Source organism: Tenebrio molitor, chromosome 3, assembly GCF_963966145.1.
Source record: "Tenebrio molitor chromosome 3, icTenMoli1.1, whole genome shotgun sequence".
NCBI classification, from domain to species: Eukaryota; Metazoa; Arthropoda; class Insecta; order Coleoptera; family Tenebrionidae; genus Tenebrio; species Tenebrio molitor.
Genome location: NC_091048.1, coordinates 15,661,786 through 15,675,575, shown reverse-complemented (window position 1 = coordinate 15,675,575; position 13,790 = coordinate 15,661,786). Strand labels below are relative to the sequence as shown.

The window sequence follows — 13,790 nt, the reverse complement described above, 5'->3', positions numbered from 1 at the left end:
TGCTCGAGTCTGTCCAATAATACTGTTTTTGAAGATTTAAATTTAATGTTTTAGATATTCTCGCAACTAACCGGGTTAATAATAAAGCGCCACATAACTCCAATCTTGGCAGAGATATGGGCTTTAGTGGTGCGACACGCGATTTCGCACACAACAAATGTACATTTATGTTGTTATGCTGATCAATTGATCTAATATATACACATGCTCCATATGCTTGAATGGAAGCATCGCAGAAGCCATGTAATTCTATTACGACCGCGGGTGAAGAAATTATAACCTTTCGAGGAATTTGCAAATTGGGTAAGTGCCTTAAATCTGTTAGAAACTGTGACCACAGATTCTCGATCGAAGGTGGAACTTGATCGTCCCAATCTAAGTTTAAACTCCAAAGATTTTGTAAAATGATTTTTGCCCGCACGACAATAGGACTAATAAGGCCAATTAAATCATAAATCTGAGCAATTATGGATAGAATTCCGCGTTTTGTAACTGGATTTGTAGAAAAATCGGAAATGTTGTATTTGAGTTTGTCAGTCGCGCAATTCCACAACAACCCTAACGTTTTTGTGTCTGCTTGCAAATCTAGTGTTATAAATTTTGAAATTTCGGATGAATCGGTTGATTTTGGCAAAAGTTCGGCACAGTTCGACGCCCACTTGCACAACTGAAAGCCGCCGCCTTTTAAGATTGATGTAATTTCATCGCGTATTTGAATCGCTTCGTTTAATGAATTTGTACCTGTCAATAAATCATCCATGTAGAAGTCTCTTAGGATTATTTTACTGGCTAATGGATATTTTTGAATATTTTCATGCGCTAGTTGTTGCAATGATCTCACGGCCAAAAATGGAGCGCATGCTGTACCGTATGTGACGGTTTTGAGTCTATACATTTCTAGAGGTTTTGACTGATCATCACGCCATAATATTCTTTGATAATCTCGATGTGACTCTTGCATTAAAATTTGTCTAAACATTTTAGCTATATCGCTACTGAGTACGTATTGATATGTTCTGAATCTAGTCAAAATGCTAAACAAATCCTCTTGCAACGTAGGACCTATCATTAATTGATCATTCAGACTAATACCATTTGTTGTTTTGGCGGATGCGTCGAAAACTACGCGTGTTTTTGTACTGATTGAGTGTTCCTTGATTACTGCATGATGAGGCATATAGTAACACTTGTCGGTTTCTATTTGACTACCTGGTACCCTTTCCATGTGGTCAAGTGCCAGGTATTCATGAATGAAATCTGAATAACTGTTTCTCAGCGCGGGGTCTCTTTGAAGTTTGGTCTCCAAAGCAATAAACCGTTTCGTCGCCGTCTGCAAGGAATTTCCTAACGGGGTTGTATCGTTTTTGAAAGGCAATTGTACCATAAACCGCCCGTCTAGGTCCCGTCTGTAATTTTGCCGAAAGTGCTCTTCACAAAGGATTTCTTCCGACGAAAGATTTCGTTTATTGCCGAAATCCTCAATTTGGAAAAACCGTTCGACTTGTTTATGGAGGATGTCTGCACCAATGTGACAATTGGTCACCAGATGATTTAAGCTGTTTTGTTCCGGGCTAATGTTCAAGGCGCCGCCAATTATCCAGCCCAAATGTGTTTGTTGTAAAACAGGCTTGTTGTGCCCTAATGAGATTTGACCTTTGTTTAAAATTTGCCAGAATAATTGGGCTCCCATTAACATGTCGATGGGTCCCGAGACATTAAAGTGAGGATCTGCTAATTGGAGTGATTGTGGTAAATTTAACGCGTTTGAAGAAAACGTTTGTGCCGGCAAGTTTTCCGTCACCTTGTCAACTACGAAGAATTGCTGTTTTTTGGAAAATTTACTGAATCGTGATTTGAATTTAATAGCTGCAGAATGTGAAATGGTGTTGCCTGTATTGTTAATTCCCGAAACTGTTAGTTTGGTATGCCTTAACGGGACGTTTAAAAGTTTGCACAAAGTACTAGAAATAAAGTTTAACTGCGAACCTACATCTAACAGTACTCGGCACGTATGATATTTGCCATGAATGTCTTCGACGTGAATTTGTGCAGTCGATAGTAATACATATGGCTTATCAAATTGACAATGGTTTGTAACAACTAAAGGTTCCGTTGACGATGGTTGTTGTATTGTTTCGATTGACTGAGGTGTTTCGATTATTGTTTGATTGGGTTTGTTAAAATGCAGAAGTGTGTTATGTTTTTTGTTACATTCTTTGCAGGAACCTGACTTGCAATTTAGGGCTGAATGATTGTGTTTTAAGCAATTCACACACAAGTTTAAACGTTTAACTTGGTTAAATCGTTCAGTTACTGCTAACTTTAAAAAATCAGCACACTGGAAAATGAAATGACCCTTTTTGCAAAACGAACAAGTGAGTTTATCATTTGCAGAAGCGTGATTGGCAATTGCATGCGTTTTGTGCTGCGACGATTGTGATTTCTGATTACCTGAATTTAGCGACTCTAAAAGATTGCATTTATTATTTAAAAAGTCTTGAAGGTCTGCCAATTTCGGAATTTCTGAATTCAATTTTGCTTCCCATTCCCTTTTTGTTGGAAAATCCAGTTTTTGTGTAATTATTGGGACAATTAATGGATCCCATGAATTTGTGTTTATGTTTAGAACCTTAAGCGCCTCTAAATTGGAAATGACGGTGTCTAATAATTGTCTTAGACCTGAATATATGGTTTTGTTGAGAGGAGGTGCATTAAGTATGGCTTGAACATGTTCTTGCACAATGAGTCTTGTATTTTTGTATCGTTTTTTGAGTGTGTCCCAAGCGATTGCATAATTGGCCCCTGATATTTTTAAAGATTCAATGCATTTTAAAGCTTCACCCTTAAGAACTCCCTTTAAGTAATGAAAGCGTCTAATATCGTTTAAACCTTTGTTTTCATGAATTAAACTGTTGAATGTGTCATGAAACGAGGTCCATTCTGAATAAGACCCACTAAACTGTGGTAAATTCAACTGTGGTAAATTTACATTGACTTCCTGTGAAGTATCTTGGACATGACTATCTATGACAGATTGCATCATGCTCTTTGTATCGAAATATGCATCTTCAAACGTTTCACGATCGTTTGTCTCTGATGCGGTATTGTCAATTAATTCAATTTGGTATTGAACCTCCCTGAACTCCTTGTAGAGATCATCTAGGGCTGACATGCGTGATTTAATTTTGTTTACATTATCACCTGGTGGGAATGATGCAACAAATTTTGATATTCTGTTAAGCTGAGCTATTGTTTGATTTTTCTTGAGTATTAATTCTGCTAACTCAGGCATTTTGAAATGAAATATGTGATTGAAATGAATTAAAGCTGAATTAAATGTGTCGCTCACGGAATGGATCTGAACGGGAATGATATAGGAATATAGGATGCTCACTGACCTGACTGGTATGTCTTGGACCAACTTGGTGGACTTCTGTTGTTGTCGGATGCTGCTATGGTGATTTCGCTGATGCACGAATTAAATCACTTATCACTAATCACCAACTCGATGATATCCGGCTCGAAGGACCAACAATATGTTCGTGACTAGGACTGTAATGAGGTGCTGGTATTTGTTTAATTCTGTGTAATTGTTCGAAGGACCTGATGATTAAAACTCAATGTATTAATTTTAACAATATATATTCCAACAACAATGAAAGTGGACCGAACTGTCCGGTGGTTAATACAGAAGTCCTCTCTGTTTGAGAGTTTATCTTGCCAGGTAAGCTACCTGCAGGGTAGTGCCCACCCTTGACGGACCAAACTACCTGCAGATGCGCCAACACATAGGTCTACTAATAATCTGGTAATTTCAGATTGTGTAAGTAAAGTGTGCACATGCAAGAAAAGTACATTAGGGTGCATAGGTGCTTGTAAGTGCATGGCCCAGAAGTCTTGCAGGAATGCATTATTATCAATAACAGGAGCCGCATTACTTCCACCAGTTCCACAAAGTGATTCAGAAAGCTCTGATGACGAGTGAAATTTTATTAACTTTAAACGTTTCATTTAGAATTCAATATGTATTTAACAGTATCATAACTAGGCAATATACATATTTATAATAATATGTTTATATTTTATTGATTGGTATTCTACGCGAGTTTATTTTGTTTCTATCTACCCCTTGGCTAAATTTGAAATATTGTATAAAGATAGATTTGTTATAATATACTAGTTATATACTGGTATTGTTATGAGTACATAAATAATAGTAATAATTAATACATAATAAAAGATGGTTCATCGGGGTGGGGACGCCTACTAGTGACTTATAGCGAATCGCCGAAAATTTACATTGCATTGCATTAAATTATATAACTTTTTTATTATAATTCACAAAATTATAAAACCGATACTAGTATGAACACAAAAGATAATACAAACTTTTCTAAAGAATACAAAATTTTGATTAGAGCTTTTGTTTTAGAGATTTGGCGATAGAAACGAAAAAATTGTGTAAAATGAATTAGATTTTCAACCATCTGAAACTGAGATATTGGGGTTTAAAGTTTTGTTCGATTTTAATCTCCCGTAAGAGACTAATGTTAACTTTAATCACGGACCATTTTCGAAATATTAAAAAAAATATTTGCTGTACAAAACTTTTTGTGAAAAATATACCAAAAATTTTGTCATTTATTCTTCTTGATGATCATCTATCTAACTCGCTTTTTAAGTTTAATGCCCTTTGGGACAGGACGTTTTTTGACGGCCTTGGGATTTTGAAACCTTAGTACATAAGCTTCTATTTTATATAACAACAAAACCCCCAGGGAAGTTATTTTTATGCATATATTGGAGCGCCGAGCACTCTACTAATATTTATTTTCTTCTAATTGGTGAACACTACTATTTAAAATTTCAAATGTCAAAAAACTAAAACCAAAACGGTAGGTATAATTTATTATTGAAACCGTATTTTTCTTTGCATTCGACTCATTAGTGACTTTAAAAATTGTTTTCATAATTTAAAAATAAACGTTATTTAAGTGAAGGGAATGAGATTAATGGAATTAATTCGATTAACGCCACGTGCCATGGATGGATGAAGAATTGAAGAGTAGTGAAATTGATATCGCTATGTTGGCAGTATAGCGGGATTTGCGGGAATCTTCAATGGCATGGCGCGTTAATCAGTGTTGTACGAGGGAATTTGGTTGTGATGTGAGTACGTCCAAAAAAATATAATGATAATTTTACAATGATGGCCACACAAAAGATGGTACAACCAGTAAGCGTAGATATTGATAGATCTCCAGTTTGGTAGGTATACAACTTTTAGGTTATTTTTTAGTAATAATATAATTTTTAGTAAACGAGCTCGTTACGATTTAGACCCAGCAGATGCAAATCGGTGGACTTTGAGCAAAAACGAATTAATATTGCACTCTGTTTTTGACTCTGGTGTAGAACGTTTAGTTGCTGATACCGAGTTCAACCTCGAAAGTGAATTGAAACGTCAGAATGTCAAATCTGCAAGGAGTATTGAAACCCCAACTAGCAAACTTGAACAGATTGCAGTATTAGAAGCTTCTTTACCAGAAAATACACTTCAAAAACTTTCACTAGGTGAACTTGATAACATCATGCTACAACAAGGAAAACATTTTGTTGCTAAAGGCAGTGATCTAAGTAATAAATAAATTGCTTTTTATTGGTAAAATGACTAACTTATGTATTTTTTAAGATTATTTTGATTTATTATCGGATGAAGTAATTTTAAATATCTTCAAAATGTTATCAAAGGCCCAGTTAGGAACTGTTGCGTTAGTTTGTAGAAGGTTTAGTCAATTAGCTGAAGATGAAAGTTTATGGACTAGAATGGATATTTCAAATCGAACATTAGAAAAGGGAGCAATTGGGACAATAATGAGTCGTCAAGTGATTATTTTAAGACTGTCAAGATCTAGAGTAAGATTTTTTTAAATTATTTTTTTGTTTCTTTTAATGTTATAATTTTATAGATCGTGTCACCACCAATTTTGCCTGATGTTAAAGCTGCTTTTCCCGATTATCGTTGCCGCTTGATGTATCTAGACTTAACAATGGCCACAATTTCAACATCAAGCCTTGTAACTATTTTTAATAAATGTAAAAGACTGAGAAAATTAAGCTTAGAGAGTGTACCAGTCAATGATAATGTCCTTAGTGCCCTTGCTGCTAATAGGGATATTGAAGTACTTAATTTGGCAATGGCGACTGGGATAAATATTGATGGTTTAAAAAACTTGCTAATAAATTGTAGAAAGTTGGTCTTTTTAATATTTTTCTTTTGTCAAATGAAATGATTATAACATTTTAGGATAAAAGAACTGAATTTATCGTGGACTTATTTAAATGCAAACAGTATTGAATATATTTGTGAAAACCTTCCTTCTTCTTTAGATAGGTTTAATTTTTCAGGATGTAGAAAATTGTTGCATGACCAAAGTAAGTATTATCTACTATAAAAGCATGCTGTATCATGCTGGTCCTGATTATAGATGTGATTCAATTAGTTGCAAATTGTCCCCATCTTCGTGAATTGGATTTATCTGATTGCACTTCGATCACTGGAGAAGCTGTGAAAAAACTGACAGCACTAGATGAATTGAATTTTTTGTCATTGTCAAGGTGCTATCTTATCCCATATCGATCATTATTGTAAGTTAGAAAGAAGAAGAAAAACTTCTCTAATTTCTTTAATTTCCAGATGTTTGAAGAAAATGAAAAGCCTTGCTTATCTTGATGTACATGGCAGCTACATAAACTCAGATGAATTTAAAATAATAAATGACGGTTTAGGAGTTAGTGTCAATATTAATAAATTCAAGTTTAGTTCAATAGCGAGACCAACAGTAGGAGTGAAAAAATCAAAAATTTGGAATATGCAAGTTAGAGATTAGTTTAGGGTTAAGAATATAGCGCAATGTGATGTAATTTTTAGGTTATTTCTAACATTCAATTTCAAAGTAAAGTGCCTTAATTTTTGGAGAGTGCCTGTTAATTGACTTTTTTTTTAATGGGAGCTACAATAAAAACTTGTTTGCACATGAATTCTAGCAACAGTAATTATAATAATGAGAGAAATCTATTTAATGTATTGATTTTTTAAATGTTAGATGCTTACCGCCTTTGTTTAAATTAATACACCAGTATAACGATTAATGTAGTGTTTTAATTGTTTGATCAGTGATACCAATTGATGAGTTGATAAACATAACCTAGAGAAGACTACTTAAAAATTAAATCTAGGATTTGAAAACATATTTTTGTGTTGCTACTTTATCAAAGATTGAATTACAGCAATTGATTTCATTAGGTAGTGAACTTTTGGTGAAAAGCTACTTGCGTGTCATAACCTGAAATATGTCGACCTTTTTTGTAACTACAGTAATTAATACAGCTTTAAGGCCCAGTACTAAATTATTTAATACTGGATGCACCTCTGTTGTAAGACCCGTAATAATAAATTTGTATCTGAAAAAAAAAATTGCATAACATTGCAGACTTTGAGGAATTGTTTACAAAGAGTTAATTGCCGAAGCTTCAGTGAAAGTACACCCCCAAAACGCAAGCAAGCTGCTAAAGGAATTGGCCCGATATCATGGAGAAATTTAGCGATAACAGGAGTTCTTGGCAGTGGGTTACTTGCATTTATGTATTATGTAAAAAAAGAAAAAGAAGATGGTAAAAATCACTGTAAATCAAGTTGAACAATATAGCGTCATTTGCAATTTGCAGCTTTGATGAGAGAGCGACAGCGAATGTTAGGCAAAGCGAAAATAGGGGGCTATTTTGAATTAGTAGATACAAATGGAAAGATTCGTAAAAGTGATGATTTTTTGGGAAAATGGTTGTTGATTTATTTTGGTTTTACCCACTGTCCTGATATCTGTCCAGATGAATTAGAAAAAATGGCGGCTGTAGTTGATGATTTAGGTAATAATTAATGTAATTACTTGTTAATTTTAAAATTGCGTTACTTAGATTCCAGTAAGGATGTGCCAAGAGTACAACCTATATTTATTTCGGTTGATCCACAGAGAGACACTCCTCAAATTGTAGGGAAATATTGTGAGGAATTTAGTCCGCGACTTCTCGGGTTAACAGGCGCTGTGGAACAAGTAGCAAAAGCGTGTAAAGCATATCGCGTGTATTTCAGTGCAGGTCCTAAAGATAAAGACAGTGATTATATTGTACATTATCCGAACAATTCCATTGGAGAGACTTATTAATGTTTAATTTTTAGGTTGATCACACAATTATCATGTATTTGGTAGACCCAGATGGACAATTTGTGGATTATTATGGTCAAAACAAGAGTGCGACAGAAATTGCGACGTCTATTAAAGTGAATATGATAAAATATGCAAAAATGAATGTAAAAAGTTGGTTTTAATATCATACCATCATATAGAGGATTTCCTTTGAACTTGTATTACAATTTTTAGCGCAAAAATTATACATTAGATTTTTTATAACACTGTGTTATTATGTTGTGTAAATATTACTTAAAGATCCTTCACTGTATTTTCACTTTGAATCCATTCATATGAAAAATTGTCGTGGAATGAATAATAATTAAATAATAGTATGCAAATTATAACTTGCGCGCAATGGAACTAAACTTATAAAAGAGTGTGACATGTGTTTTATTATTTATATTGTTCATGATAAGTGCTTTGAATGGCCAATAATGAAAACGTTGCTGTTGCTAGTTTTTGCAACTTTGAGTATCCACAATGTGTACTGCGCTGTAAGTTCTTAGATAATTATTTTGACTGTTGGTACTTAAACAACATTTTAATTAGATGAGTGAAGCCCAAATGAAGGCTGCCTTGAAACTGGTGAGAAATGTTTGTCAACCAAAGTTTAAAGCTACGAATGGTAAGTTACTTTAATTACATGTATACACGTATACATTAAATCATACCTGTAATTGTGAATTTTGTGATTAGAGCAAATCGACGCCATGCATAAGGGGGACTGGGAACTAGAAAAGAATGCCAAATGTTATCTTTGGTGTATTCTAAACATGTACAAATTGGTAAACTTAGACCTAAATTCCTTCAAACTCCTGATTTATCTCTTTTGTATTTGCCAGATCACGAAAGATAATGCTTTTGACTGGGAAGCCGGAATTGTAACATTGACAAATCAAGCTCCTGAAAGCATTAGAACTCCAGCGATTATATCAGTAAAGAACTGTAAAGACGCCGTACAAACACCTTCCGATAAATGTGCTGCCGCATATGAAATAGCCCACTGCATGTATCTGGATAATCCTGAGGTAAAATTATGTAACCTAGACAATTTTTTGCTAAATCATTTCTTTCCAGAATTACTTCTTACCTTAACGAAAAATACATATTTTAGTTAAAATGGTGTCACATTAATAATTTGTTTTATTTTATTTATTCCATGCCTCCTGCCTTTTCCCAATTCGTCGAAAAAAAGATTAATAAGTTCAAATAAATAATTAAATAGGTAGGTATCATATCCCGGATGTATAATCTATTCATTTTGATTGTGACCACTCCCTAGTAAGTTTTCAGTTGCTATGTTATTGATAGGGAATTTTAGATAACACTAAATCCAGTCGCAGTTGGCAACTCTCGGAGGCGCCATTTTGACAGAAACGTCACGCTCACAGAAGACAGACACAGAACGGAGAACGACTTGCGCAAACGTTTTTCGACGTACACTGTGCGCATATCTATAAAATTGAGTTTTGGTACAAAATTTTAGAATTCAAAAAGAAAATGCCACGTCGTCTTCTCAAAGTTGGGACCATTGGGTTAATATTGACTTGTTTCGAGACATTAATTGAAGCCAACGGGAAAACAACTCACAAAGACGAACATCACCAATAAAGTTAGCTCTATTTGTGCTTTTTTGTTGTACATTTTGGCTAGTAAGTGTTGTAGTTTGATACCTTCTGCCTTTTCATCCCCTGTAAATCATTTTTTTGTACTTTCTGTCTGATTAGTTTTTATCTCAAAATATTTGTATTAATCAATGCTAGTTGAAAGTTCTGATTACTTTTAGTAGATAATCCCCAGGCATTTTTCGCGTTTGTCTTACTGCCAAATGACCAATGACCATTTCCCTCGCCATTTCCTTCGTTCTTCATTAATATCGAGAATTGCATGAGGTGATTTCAACAGACTTTTCAACAGACGTGATCACAGAATTAGATAGACGTTTTTAGTTTCTCCTACTTCAAATATTGATTTCCGTTATTAATATTGATAAATACATTAAAATCAATGCTTTACTACCACGGTCAAGTTTTGACAATTCTGACATTTTCACATCATGTTCACACCACACAAATATTTAGTGTAAAACGTATGCAGCACACAGCTAAACAGCGCCTACTATGTTTTTCGTTGTGGTCACAATCAAAGTGAATAGATATTATTAATAAACCTGTTTGTTCAGAATTTATTAATTTAATTACAAAACAATCTAATTAGTGTACTATTTATTTTCATTTGGAATAACCCCTTATTAGTCGTTCATTAAGTAGGTACAGACAAAGAAATTGCATGTCCAAAAATTTTGTTTAATTTATACCAAACCGTTTCAATGAAATATACCAACAATGAAGTGTCTTATTTTTGTACTCTTTTACGTATTTTTAATTTTTTCCTATAAAACCGTAAACGCCGCGGTAAGTCGCATTTTTATTGTATAAAATTTAAAAAGATATTTAATTTAAGATGTCTGAAGCGCAACTCAAAGCGACTGTTAGACTTATTAGAAACGTTTGCCAACCGAAAACACAAGCTACAAATGGTAGGTAATCATCTAATAGGTTTACGTAAGTACGGGTACGGCTTATAATGTTTTTCTTTCTTAGAGGACATTAAAAAGATGCACGATGGAGATTGGAATGTAGATCATCCAGCGATGGTAAATTGATTACCTACATTAATTTAAAAAATATATTTAAAAGTATTTTTAGTGCTACATGCAGTGCGCTCTAATGAGGAACAGATTGGTGAAAAGAATATTACTTATAAAAATATCTCTTTTGATGAAAGATTTTTAGATGGCGAAGAACAACACTCTTAATTTAGAGGTTGGTATTAATTTAGCCAAATCGCGTCTCCCAGAAGCACGAAAAAATCCTTCAATTGAGGCGATGACGAAGTGTAAAGACTCTGGTAAGATATTAAAACTTGTTTTTTTATCATATAATCAGATCGTTTTATTTGTTTAGCAAAGACATTAAACGATAAATGTGTGGCAGCTTATGAAATCTCGAAGTGTTTATACGAGAGTAATCCCACGGTAGGTAACTAATAATAATAACTTTATTAATACGATAGACTGTCATAGATATGATGCTGCACCAGTCACAAACATGATATTTTCATTGTACAGCGCGAGTAAAAGTGAAGAATAAAATTTCTTAAATGTATTGATTTTTGATAAAAAATTTCGGGCAAGTTAATTTGTATTTTTAAATTGTCACTTTTCTATTCGACCCAGTGACGTCACAAGCACAAAGGACAAATGTAGTAGGTATTTTTTGAAAGACACATTTCTTATATCTAATAATGAAAGGATAGAAGTAAATTTAGATGACATCGACGACCTAAGGGCGAAAATTAGACACGAAATTAGAAAAATTCGACCACAGATTATGATTATATTGGTAATGTTGTCAACGAATTTGAATACCGTTTGGCTATCGGTCAGGAAGTTGGTTTTGGTAGACCTCGTTTTGAGAATTTAATTTGATGAGGTATTTTCCTTTATATACAGGTGTCCCAAAAATGTCGTACTAACGGTGCACTACGGTGTAGAAGAGATTACCGTAAACGTCAGAAAAATGTTAAAAAAATTCTATTGAACTTATTTGCTGATTTGGCGGTCTTTGAATATTGATAGAAAATTAAAAAATCAAAATTAGTAGGTACCTACCTATTTGTTTTTAGTATACCTACTAGAAAAAAATAGTTATTATTCTATTTAATAAAACCTGTTCACGTTGAATTGAACATTAGTGGTGCAAATCGCACACATTTGGCATTAACTTTCATATGAGTTGTCATAGTAACAGGTCAGTCATTTGCACCACAGCTGTTCTTCCCAACGTGAACAGATATTATTTCCTAAAACAATGTTATGAAATGTTATGAAAATTGTATTCACTACTATTGTTATACACAGTTATTTCCTATTATTTTTTTCTTTCAGAACTATTTTCTTCCTTGATGGAATCACATGTTAGTTTGGCAAACGATATTCTTAACGCTCGCAATTTTCCGTATTTCACTTTCTAGGATTGTAGGTGGTTTACAACACTATAAAGTATAAACAACCTTCGTTATACAAGCAGTAGAGCCCGACAAAGCTGTGCAGGCCCAACGGGAACTTAATAGTTTTACAATATTGCCTGTAAACCTATTGTAAAGGACCCAAAAAGTTAAATAGGTACGGATAATTGTCAGCGTTCAGAATATTTTTGCCATATACCTAATTCGGAGTGAGAATTTAAATACATTTTCAGTATATTTTTAACCCACGTTTATTGTAAACTTAATTTGTTTAACTTTCAAGTAACTTTCAAGTCTTACTACCCTAGTGAATCATTAATAATAATATGTCAACCATCGAACGAGAAAGTACTTGTATCTTAATATCGTATCTAAATCTACTGAAAGTTTTTATTGCAAATTTTCTTATTCAACTAAGTTTTTCATACATAAAGTTGTTATTATTATAAAGTTGTTTATGTTCATTGTAGATACGCAACCCACTGAAAACCTTGTAAAACTTTCCTGGTGCTCTTTTTGTAGGCACAATTCCATGAATGTGATCGTTTTATGTATCTGGCTCACGTCGAATTTGAAAATCATTCGACAAAAGAACGTTAAATGATTTTATCTAATCCCGTGGGATAAATGACACTTATCCCACTCATTTGAGTGGAATAAGGAACTTCATTACCGGACGCATTTCATTACTCCACTCAGTGGGATAAGTGAGCTTCATTACCCCACTCAGTGGGATAAGTAAGTCATTATTCCACTGAGTGGTGTAATGAGACTGGCGGAAATAAATAAGATTAACCTTTTTCTTTAATTCGGGGCGGTCTTAGATAAAATTTTGTACATAACACGTGGGCTAAAGCATATTACAGGAAACTCGTGTGATTACAGATGAACTCGGGCTAACGCCCTCGTCATCTGCAATCTTCACACTCGAATCCTGTAATATTGCTTTTATCCCACTAATTGTGTAAATAACTATTAAATCCTTACCTGCAGTAACGAATTATTGCCTAAGGTAAAGACATTTTTTGTCAATGGAGAGACTTGAACGTATTTCAGTCATTGATAAGACTGTTGATGAAACCTCAAAATAAATTCTGTAACAAAAAAATTCTTATACCGAACAAAACCAATTTAATATGGACAAAAATTCTAAATTTACACGAGAGTAATTCATCTCATTTATTGTCATCGTTGTTATCTTTAAATTTCAGATTAACCGGTCAGTTGGTCGAGATCCGAGCAGTAATATTAACAAAATATCTATGTACAGAGGGTCTGTTGGCAGAAGAAATAGACAAAAATATGAGGTGAATTACACCTTTCTATCAAGTGGTTAAGAATGGGTTCAAGGATTTTCAACTTGGCAAAAACTTTTATCAACTCACAACGATATTTATAGCAGAGTTGTGGCTTTTTTGTTAGTATCCTAAAAGATTTACACAATCAAAATTTAAAAAATGTGAATTATCGATGGTTACTGAAAACTTAAGAAAATAAATTCTAAAGGAAATT

At 33.7% G+C, this 13,790-nt stretch overlaps 5 protein-coding genes and 1 long non-coding RNA gene across 8 annotated transcripts in view; 4 read left to right on the top strand and 2 right to left on the bottom strand.

Moving 5' to 3' along the window:
* The window catches only part of Ptr (Patched-related), a 185,716-nt gene that overhangs the window by 132,207 nt on the left and 39,719 nt on the right, over positions 1 to 13,790 (bottom strand). The gene's annotated exons all lie outside the window — the stretch shown is intronic.
* Skp2 (S-phase kinase-associated protein 2) lies at positions 5,108 to 6,978 on the top strand. 2 transcript variants are annotated; one of them, XM_069041683.1, is made up of 8 exons: positions 5,108 to 5,268; positions 5,318 to 5,637; positions 5,693 to 5,916; positions 5,970 to 6,253; positions 6,308 to 6,435; positions 6,489 to 6,648; positions 6,698 to 6,878; positions 6,932 to 6,978. In XM_069041683.1, exons 1-8 carry the CDS (start codon positions 5,207 to 5,209, stop codon positions 6,968 to 6,970), a joined length of 1,398 nt encoding a protein of 465 aa, XP_068897784.1. In that variant the 5' UTR covers positions 5,108 to 5,206; the 3' UTR covers positions 6,971 to 6,978. The 2 variants fall into 2 exon arrangements, with proteins under 2 accessions (XP_068897784.1, XP_068897785.1); XM_069041684.1 differs by having other exon boundaries at positions 6,698 to 6,978.
* On the top strand, positions 7,194 to 8,510 carry Scox (Synthesis of cytochrome c oxidase). The gene is made up of 5 exons (XM_069041686.1): positions 7,194 to 7,437; positions 7,494 to 7,674; positions 7,729 to 7,926; positions 7,975 to 8,183; positions 8,237 to 8,510. Exons 1-5 carry the CDS (start codon positions 7,354 to 7,356, stop codon positions 8,384 to 8,386), a joined length of 822 nt encoding a protein of 273 aa, XP_068897787.1. The 5' UTR covers positions 7,194 to 7,353; the 3' UTR covers positions 8,387 to 8,510.
* Positions 8,585 to 9,386, top strand: LOC138126032 (general odorant-binding protein 72-like). Its single transcript, XM_069041688.1, has 5 exons — positions 8,585 to 8,743; positions 8,799 to 8,874; positions 8,946 to 9,034; positions 9,092 to 9,277; positions 9,327 to 9,386. Exons 1-5 carry the CDS (start codon positions 8,633 to 8,635, stop codon positions 9,342 to 9,344), a joined length of 480 nt encoding a protein of 159 aa, XP_068897789.1. The 5' UTR covers positions 8,585 to 8,632; the 3' UTR covers positions 9,345 to 9,386.
* On the bottom strand, positions 9,096 to 9,472 carry LOC138126036 (uncharacterized). The gene is made up of 2 exons (XR_011157578.1): positions 9,340 to 9,472; positions 9,096 to 9,292 (listed from the first exon to the last, which is right to left on the bottom strand). It is a non-coding gene; the product is annotated as an uncharacterized lncRNA (long non-coding RNA).
* Positions 10,415 to 12,713, top strand: LOC138126034 (general odorant-binding protein 72-like). 2 transcript variants are annotated; one of them, XM_069041690.1, is made up of 7 exons: positions 10,415 to 10,663; positions 10,713 to 10,788; positions 10,853 to 10,905; positions 10,958 to 10,993; positions 11,045 to 11,159; positions 11,216 to 11,286; positions 12,199 to 12,713. In XM_069041690.1, exons 1-7 carry the CDS (start codon positions 10,595 to 10,597, stop codon positions 12,214 to 12,216), a joined length of 438 nt encoding a protein of 145 aa, XP_068897791.1. In that variant the 5' UTR covers positions 10,415 to 10,594; the 3' UTR covers positions 12,217 to 12,713. The 2 variants fall into 2 exon arrangements, with proteins under 2 accessions (XP_068897791.1, XP_068897792.1); XM_069041691.1 differs by having other exon boundaries at positions 11,335 to 12,713.

What these genes read in the sequence shown, in the direction of transcription:
- LOC138126032 (XM_069041688.1), top strand. Translation starts at nt 8,633, where the DNA reads ATGTGTTTTATTATTTATATTGTTCATGATAAGTGCTTTGAATGGCCA. An exon ending in AAAGTTTAAAGCTACGAATG is followed by an intron (nt 8,875 to 8,945) that starts GTAAGTTACTTT and finishes TTTTGTGATTAG; the next exon opens with AGCAAATCGACGCCATGCAT. An exon ending in TTCTAAACATGTACAAATTG is followed by an intron (nt 9,035 to 9,091) that starts GTAAACTTAGAC and finishes TGTATTTGCCAG; the next exon opens with ATCACGAAAGATAATGCTTT.
- Scox (XM_069041686.1), top strand. Translation starts at nt 7,354, where the DNA reads ATGTCGACCTTTTTTGTAACTACAGTAATTAATACAGCTTTAAGGCCC. An exon ending in ATACTGGATGCACCTCTGTT is followed by an intron (nt 7,438 to 7,493) that starts GTAAGACCCGTA and finishes ATAACATTGCAG; the next exon opens with ACTTTGAGGAATTGTTTACA. An exon ending in GGCTGTAGTTGATGATTTAG is followed by an intron (nt 7,927 to 7,974) that starts GTAATAATTAAT and finishes TGCGTTACTTAG; the next exon opens with ATTCCAGTAAGGATGTGCCA.
- LOC138126034 (XM_069041690.1), top strand. Translation starts at nt 10,595, where the DNA reads ATGAAGTGTCTTATTTTTGTACTCTTTTACGTATTTTTAATTTTTTCC. An exon ending in GAAAACACAAGCTACAAATG is followed by an intron (nt 10,789 to 10,852) that starts GTAGGTAATCAT and finishes TTTCTTTCTTAG; the next exon opens with AGGACATTAAAAAGATGCAC. An exon ending in ATGTAGATCATCCAGCGATG is followed by an intron (nt 10,906 to 10,957) that starts GTAAATTGATTA and finishes AAGTATTTTTAG; the next exon opens with TGCTACATGCAGTGCGCTCT.
- Skp2 (XM_069041683.1), top strand. Translation starts at nt 5,207, where the DNA reads ATGATGGCCACACAAAAGATGGTACAACCAGTAAGCGTAGATATTGAT. An exon ending in ATTGATAGATCTCCAGTTTG is followed by an intron (nt 5,269 to 5,317) that starts GTAGGTATACAA and finishes TATAATTTTTAG; the next exon opens with TAAACGAGCTCGTTACGATT. An exon ending in AAAATTGTTGCATGACCAAA is followed by an intron (nt 6,436 to 6,488) that starts GTAAGTATTATC and finishes TCCTGATTATAG; the next exon opens with ATGTGATTCAATTAGTTGCA.